This window comes from Echinococcus granulosus (assembly GCF_000524195.1).
Source record: "Echinococcus granulosus chromosome Unknown EG_S00016, whole genome shotgun sequence".
Taxonomy (NCBI): Eukaryota; Metazoa; Platyhelminthes; class Cestoda; order Cyclophyllidea; family Taeniidae; genus Echinococcus; species Echinococcus granulosus.
Genome location: NW_020170396.1, coordinates 640705 through 648941, shown reverse-complemented (window position 1 = coordinate 648941; position 8237 = coordinate 640705). Strand labels below are relative to the sequence as shown.

Below are 8237 nucleotides of genomic sequence, written 5' to 3'. Positions count from 1 at the left end.
TAAAAAAGCCTATAACCTCGCGCGCCGACATTTACGACCCTCATATCAAGCAGAAGACGTATTACGACAAGTATAGCTTAAAAACTGATGAGGGGACTATGCGACACTTATGTTGGTTAAAATGTGTGTTTTAAAACAGGAGGGGGGTAAGCAAATTGATACTTGTGATAGAGGAGCAGTTAGAATCCTCCAAGGTCGGGAAGAGATTACAATCCCGATCCCCATAAACCTGAATTGATTCTCGTTGACTAACTAATAAATATTTTACCATCAAATAGACCCGCTTATTTAAAAGTTATTAAAGACGCAGTAAGAATATATGGTCAAAAAGTGAGTCACATATCAAGTAATATTTCCCATTTTATTACCCATGCAGACGTAGAAAGAGTACGTGTTTTATTCCTTGAGAATAAATAACCCCTAAAGTAATGGCTTACGCGCTGATGGACCAGGTAATTAGTTGCTTAAACCATCGGTCGAAAAATTGTTTCATTCTTCAAAAGCTGCTTTTTAGGAACAATTTTGCCTTTCCTGGACCGATGACCCTACCTTGTTTAATTAGACCATTACAATTGTATTCCATTGGGCCCACAAAGACGAAAGCTTCCTGTTGTCTGTCTTGTTGATCTTTTGATAGTCATGAATGCAAGTACTAAAGTACAGTTGTTCGCCTTATTCGCTCTTCTCACATGCGGTTTATCGTACGGAGGTAATCTTTTTTTGGCTCGGAATTTATGTTTTCCTAGAAAATGGCACGCCGTTTTTAAAGTTTCACAAGGTCGAGTCTGCAACTCTTAGAAATGGTTCTTTTTCGTATTTTGGCACAAATAAGCCTATCGTTATTGATGGAATGTTTCCACGAGTGACGATTCAAATTGTGGAGCTAATTAATAACGCTCCACCCAAGTTAGAGTTTCATTGTGTCGTCGACAAGTTATCCAAGGATTCACCAATTACCAGCGCGCAATTGTGCTTTGAGGTACATCTTTGTTTTTTTGATTTTTGTAGACACCATTTTCTCGGAAATTAACGTGTGACAATGCGCTCGGAAGCTCGTACTTGCTCTCTGATAAATTCAAATTTAAGTCCATGGGAGACATCTATAATGGTTGTTTGTTGTTTCTGAGTTTCTTACCTGGTGTTTTTCAGGTTATATTTTTACGTCGAATTGGGGTCGAGACAAGTTTCCGCTAGATGCCACATATTTCTGTCGTCTTGGCAATAGTAATGGTGTCATCCAATCAAACTCCATCGAGGTTCAGGACATGGATTCCTATACAACAGGTGAATTCCTTCTGTTTAAGTAACGTTGGGCATAACATTTGTGTTTTGGAGTATGCTGTCTTTCGTTTCTAAAACTCTTGTTTTTGATGGGCATTTTACATTCAAACTGTACCATCTCTTCGTATTCTCTTGTTCTGATCACGTACATTTGTTTGTTAATTGGCTCAAAAATTACCCCTTTTGTTATTGGCATCTCAACTTCAGCTTTCATTAAGAGACAGTCGCTTGACCCTATCCTACGTGGTCCCATCGTTGGTAGCAGCTTTCCTATGTCACTTGAGTGCGGCGGTTCCATGGACCACGTTGAATTACCCAACTGGGCGAAACAAACTTTTCCCGTCCCCTACGATTGGGTCGCCTGTGAAGCCGAGGCTGACAGCCAGTTGGAGATCCGGAAATGCTACGATCGTTCTCAACCCATCGCTGAGTACTTTGAGCACACCGTTCTTTCCAACGGTAAGCGCCCAGTATTCACGCTTTCATTTTTGTTAAATCCGTTTCATTTGATCGCCTTGCGACCTTTTGCTAGGTACTCTTATCATCCATGATTTGGTGAAGGACTGGCGCCCTATTGGTATTCTCTGCACAACCTCGATCGTACGCAATAAAATCTTCTCTGCCTATTTCCAAGATAACGATGGAAAGGCAGTCCCTTTCACGTACATTCCTGGTACCTACCCCAACCAGATCATTCCACGATCACCACAGCATAACCGCGTCGCATTACGCAGTGGATGGGTACGTTTGCTCATCTTGATCACTTTTCGCATCTGTTGAATCACCCGCTCTATCTGATTTTGTGTTTTAGCATGCTCGCGATATTATTACCCTGAACGCCTTTTACACAGCCAACCCCAGGACGGTTTCTGCGAAGTGGACTAAAGACGACAGCTCCCTTCCAATTCAATTTACATCCAATCGGCATTCCCTGGTCTTTCCTCAGGACATTAAGCCCTCCTATGCTGGTTAGTCCAGACACTGTAACTTAAACTCTATCCTGCTGGCATCTACTAACACGCATCTCTTGAACCGTCGTAGGGACGTATGTTCTCTCCCTCAAAAGTCCCTATGGGCAATTGCGTTTCAAGTACGAGGTGAGTGTTGAACAGCCACCCACCATCAAGGAGGCTCCCCCGCGTCACCTCATTGTACCGCAGGGGAATCAGGCCCAAGTTGTTGCCGAGTTCAGTGGCAGGCTTACCTCTCGGGTATGCCTTCTAGACTAAAAATCTTCTTTTGTTGGCTCGGTAGTTGCTAACTTACTTATCCTTGTCTAGTCCCTCCTCATCAACGGTATTCAAATTGACGCGGTATCATCGGTGAGATACCGGGAGTCACTGCGTCTTCTGCAAGAGTCTTTTCCCTATGTGGGCGACCTCAATCCGGAAATCGAGTTTCCCTCTGATACCTCCATTCGCTACACAGTCCGCGATCTTGCCTTTGCCCCCAATTCGCCATATGGCTCTTCTCACATCGTCACCATGGTCGTAACCAACGCCCTCGGTTCGGTGCGCACCAACACCCTCATTCGGGTTTTGCGTAAGTTTCTGGGGACGCTCTAATCATGTCTGGGATCACATTTGTGGTTCAACTCTCGCTTTTCGTTTTGATCTTAGCCAAGCCGGATGTCATTCGTCAATTGTCGGATTACAGTTGCGTGGAGGACTGCTTCAACCACACTACCCATCGCTTCTACTGCGATATTGAGATGGCACCCTACAGCGGTCTACGCGTAGTCAAGACCTGGGAGTTGGATGGACAAGATCTGCAGCGTCTAGACCCGCGAGACAACCGACTGACCTTCCTGAAGTACTTAAACCGTGAGGTGGTGCTGAACATCGCGCAAGATAATGCTCTCTTCGATGAACTCTTTGCCAATGTGGATTTAAGCTGTCGCTTCCGAGTATTTGGACCGGACACAGATCTGTTTGCAGGTTACATGTATGAGACACCTTACTACGACACGAAAAACGATCCCGCTCTGCACGCTATGCTCACGGCGCATATTCGCAAGTATCCCTCCAAATCGAAGCTTGGTAGGTTTGGGAATTTTCGGAGCATTTCACCCTTCCCCTTTTACATCAAAACGGCACAATGGGCGTCGTCCCCCTCTTCACTGAGCCGTTGTGCTTACTGGTGAATGGAGTCCTATGTATTGTCGGCACACGTCCTTGTGGACGCTTAAGTAAACACACACATTGTGGTCATCCCGTGGTTTTTTGTTCTGCACTTTATTATGCCTGTTTCACCTGATCTCTGTGGCAATCAGGAACTTTCCCCCCTTCACCCTATGCATCGCTAGTTTTTCACCCTACGCGGTTTAGGTGCCAGAGTTACTTACATATGCTAATATTGAAAGCCTGTAAAGTGGTTGCGCTTCTTGTGGTCAGGTGACTCAAACACTCCCTGGAATTTATGCGCTTGAACAAGCTGTGATATCGCTTCCTGAGGTTGTGGACTTGGGCGCCCCTCGTAGCCGTTTATTTTTAGGGAAGTGGGAATTCGCACCAGTTAACCCGTTGGATTTTATTGCTCCTCGCATACACAATTAATGAAGGTGACGGCCGTTGCTCCTGCTGCCGCATTTACAGTAACGACCGTTAAATGTAGTGGTTGAGCCTCGGCGCGCGGTGGCGGCAATGCCAGTTTTATAGCCAAAGGGCGCCCCTATCCCGCTCTCTCCTTATTCGGTCTTTCGTGCATGTATGCGTGCGTGCTCTTTCTGCTAAATTTCCCCTTGCTATGTGACTCGTTTTCCGTGATTGGTTTGCTGTTGAGGTCACCCATGCGGCTGCTTCTGTGCCCTATGCCTTGGACTGGCAGGCGGTATTACGAGCATGCTCGTTTTAAAACCCTTGTATTTGTTGAATAGGCAAGTGTTCGGTGCCACTTTCCGACTGCTTAGATAGTTGAATGACAGAATATTCGCATCGAGGTCATTAGTCCATCCTAGTGATCGGATGAAGGGGAGGCTGTGGATTCAGCGTGTCCCGGTGTGAAAATTCAAGGGGAGGAATGCAGCGCTGTCTCCAATCTCTCCAGCACACAACGACCAACTTGCGTGAGGTCATATCTTCGGGCTAGTAAAGTTGACAATAGCATGGATTTAGCAAGTATTATTTACTCTTTAGACACCTAGTTTCTATTCGTTTGTGTGCGTCACCCACTGACCTTTCCAATGAACATTCCTCTGCGCACCTAGCCATGGGGTCTGGATTTCTATTTCTCTAGAAATTGTTGTTTTTTGATTACTACTTCAAGCATGCCTGCTAGAGGAGGTGGTGTCCGTCTTGAAGTGTCTACACGACCTCTACGTTCACGTGACTACGTGTGTACTATAATTACCTCCCTGTCTGTTGTCCTGACCTGCGTCCTAGCTGACTCATTCCCTCCTTCCTCCCCTCCAAGCTGCTGTGTCAAGCATCTCGTGGATTGTGGCGGTGGTGATTGCCGTGCTGATTCTACTCATCGTTGCAATCCTCGCTGTCTGCATTGTCATGCGCAATAAGGGGAAAACCTACCTGCGTGAGTTTTTCTCCAATTTTTTTCAATTGTTTAATCGCTTCTATGGGACACAGACATGCCCAATTTATTTCACTCCCTCCAATTTGTTCATGATCTCCCCTCATTTAAATCAAAAAGTATCAGTAACCCAGCAAAGTTTACCGTCTTGTGACTGTGAACTCACGGTTGACCCCCCCTTGAGACTGGGACACACTGACCGTCGACATTTACAAATTCCTTACTTTCTTCCGATTTTAGCATTTGTCAGTGGGTTTCCTAACCATTTAGGGAATTTGAAGTTCATTGGTTAGTTAACGCAGCTTCTATAGTCACTGACTGTGGAAATTCTCCCACTTTAGAGAGCAAGACGTATGAGATTCGCTTTTTAAATCAGCCTCTTTCTGATGCCACCAGATTTCTCACCTGACTGTGATTTACTTGCTTTTAAGCTTGCACCTCAGGCCTAACAGACGACTCAGCCCCCTCACTACCAAGGTCACACATTCTCTTGGTGCTTTAACCCAGTCTTGAGTGGGATTTGCATAATCTCCTTGAACGAAGTCTTCAAAATTACTTATCCACCAACTTTTCTTCAACCACTATAGATATCTTCCAACCGAGACAATTTGCTACTCTCTACTTTTTTAATAACAAGCACTTCCATCGCTGTGACTCACACCATGTTACGGCATGACTTCGCCCTTTTTTAGTTGAACGGGAGGAGCGGATACGTGGAAACGATCCGGAGAAGGAGTTCCGTGATCGCGACGCCTTCCAAACCTATGAAAGAAGGTGAGTCACTGTGGTCGTTGATGATATGAAGGAAAAGGCTGAAGTGCCCTGATTTTCCGCACATCGGTTGGCTCAATTGGTTGTCAATTGCTTCAGCCTACCTGGACCTCCGCGTCGCTGGTGCGTCATGGTGTGTCTGGTCGCGATAGTAAACAAACGAATGGCTCTCGTTGTAAATAAACCTGGGGCTGTGTTCGCATAATTTATCTCGCAACGTCATCGCCATTGGTGCTATTGATTTGGGAGTTTCTTCTTTCAAGCCTCGTGTGTTTTCCTACTCCCATTTGCGATGTCTTCGAGGGTCAGCTTCACTATTTAATCATGAAAAAAGTGAACAAAATGCGCTTTTGAAGCGACTTGTTCCAACGATACTGTTTGAATCTCTCAGGAACAGAGCTTCTATTTTCCGTTTCCATCCCGTATTTGTCTTGAATCGGACCAGTTTCCTCGATCCACTCCAGAAATAGCACTCCTTCCCACTGAGGTGGACGGCATGATTAATGATGGTGATTTACTGCTGGCAAAAAGGGCTGGCCACACTTCTTACAAGTCCATAAGAAATTGGGATGCGAGGGAAGAAGTAAGTGGCCTTAGGGATGCTGTTTTCTAATCGCCTTCCTCTCCTACATGCATCTCAAATGTGTGCGCAGAAGGTTCTCCCACCGCATTTGCCTCTGACCTCTAGTGCCTTCCACCACATCAGTGGCTACAGCCTTGCCAAATACATCCACGCTCTCACGGACTACTACCTACGGTAGTGTGTAAAGACTTGAATAATGACGCTTTCATCCCTACCATGTATTCCAAATCCCGTCTCTCTTTCTTGTGCATATTCTTCTTTCTTCGAGTGAAGTCTCTGCTCTCTTCAAACATCTGCATTGTACAGAGGGCGCACAATCCGCGTCAGTATGTTGTTGCATAGTTTTGGACGCTTCGGTAGTTTTTGTCGATTAAGTATGAATTGACCTCTCCATGAAAAGTGTCACACGAAAAATTACTTCCTCTATGACGGGACGCTCCTCATTCAAGTGAAATAATCGTCATCGTATACGTCATCAAATCGTCACCGCATTCTCATTTAACTCCGTTTCTGACTACCCAGCTAGCCGCCTCACTGACTGTCACTTTTTGTTTCAGAGACGAGCACCCAATTCCTGGCTGTAATCAATCCCTTGACGACACGTTCCAAGAAGTGGGCAGTGACGATGAAGGCGAACTGGACTACTATGGCATAGATCCTGGTAAGGTCTTCTACCTCCCTATTTCCATTCTTCCAACGTCCGCCTATTTTAAAGTTCTCTTAAAGCCTTGAAGTTGCATTTTGAAGTTCAACCCCCTGTTGAACAGACACCCCTTCCATTTGGTCACATCGTCTTGTCGCGGCTAGGCCACACCCATCGATGAATAAGCCAATGACATTTGTGCTGTCGACACCCACTGAATTTAGGCCTTTAGGCCTACTTAGGCGCCCGTGTAACCCGATATCTGAGCCCTGCCATGCAATTTCCTACAGTTATTGCATTGGACGTGAGGCTAAATGGTGAATTGTGTGGCATTTCTGTCCCGGAATCATACAGGCTTCTGACTGTGATAAGGGGCGTGCATGCAATGGTGGTAGTTGATTGCCCTACGATTCAAGAGGCGACTTGATCAACGGCTATTGCCCTTTCGATGGGGCCATACATCCTCCTACCGCAGTGCCTTTCTGCCACTCCTCTTACCTTTCTCTTTGACAGTCGTGGAGTCTGTTCGTGGTCAAAAGTTTGTTTGAGGAAATTAAGAAAATTTATTTTTTATCATGTCTACCAAATGTGAAATTCTCCAAAAAGGAAATTAAACACGCCTTCTTTTGTTGCCATTTCGGTAAGATTTGGTATTCCGCCAGAGGGACGGAGACTTTGTCATGCCTCCTAGTTACTCTTTACTACATTACAAGGCATTCGAGCTTGTAAGCGGGCTCGTTTGAAAGACCGAGAGACCAGTAGCCTGGGTAGTAGGTGATTCCAATATTAGTGGCATTTATGTTGATTCACTGCAGACTTGGGAAATAAATATTTTCCTACTGTAAGAGTTCCTTCACAAACTCAGCCTGGTCCACAGAGGTCGTCTGCAGTGCTGCCTCGGACCACATGCATAGAGTGAGGCAGTTTCTGTTGGCTTCAGGGCTCTCCTCCAGCTGGTTCAGTTGCAAAATCTTCACCTGGAATCCGTCTGCCCAAACTTATTGAAGACGACTGTAGCACTTACCTGTAATTGGTTACTTTAGCTTCCATGTTCACCCATTTGATCGATCACAATTCAGTTATCACTGCTTTCTTTACAAAATAACGTTCCTCCCTTTTACCAAGGTTGGAAATGTTTGCCCAAATCCAAGGGAAACTGTGCTGTCTTATTCCTATACTAAAGGACGAATATACTCACGCCTTATTTCCACATCCTTTGGCGAATCGTATGGCTATCTTACCTCGTCCCCTCATGGACGAGTTCGTGATTGCTATCGGCCAACCTCATGGTGTATCGTTTGTGCAGCTGCGAGGAGGCGTGCGCTCTCACCACATCGCCTGTGTAGTGTGATGGGTGGGAATTCTTGTCGCCTTGTCCTTAAACAAACAGACGACAACCAGTGTCGACACAACCCTCCGCTTGCTGCTCTTTGA

The 8237-nt window shown here is 45.6% G+C and overlaps 1 protein-coding gene across 1 annotated transcript; it reads left to right on the top strand. All coding sequences in view use genetic code 11, as the record gives it.

Moving 5' to 3' along the window:
• Window positions 1-639: 639 nt before the first annotated feature.
• Window positions 640-6892, top strand: EGR_03208 (hypothetical protein; the record flags this gene model as incomplete). The annotated part of the gene is made up of 13 exons (XM_024492457.1): window positions 640-709; window positions 747-979; window positions 1009-1108; window positions 1150-1284; window positions 1489-1740; window positions 1814-2022; window positions 2093-2249; window positions 2323-2492; window positions 2562-2823; window positions 2901-3320; window positions 4693-4809; window positions 5499-5580; window positions 6718-6892. 13 exons carry the CDS (start codon window positions 640-642, stop codon window positions 6890-6892), a joined length of 2382 nt encoding a protein of 793 aa, XP_024353131.1.
• Between the last annotated feature and the right edge of the window lie 1345 nt (window positions 6893-8237).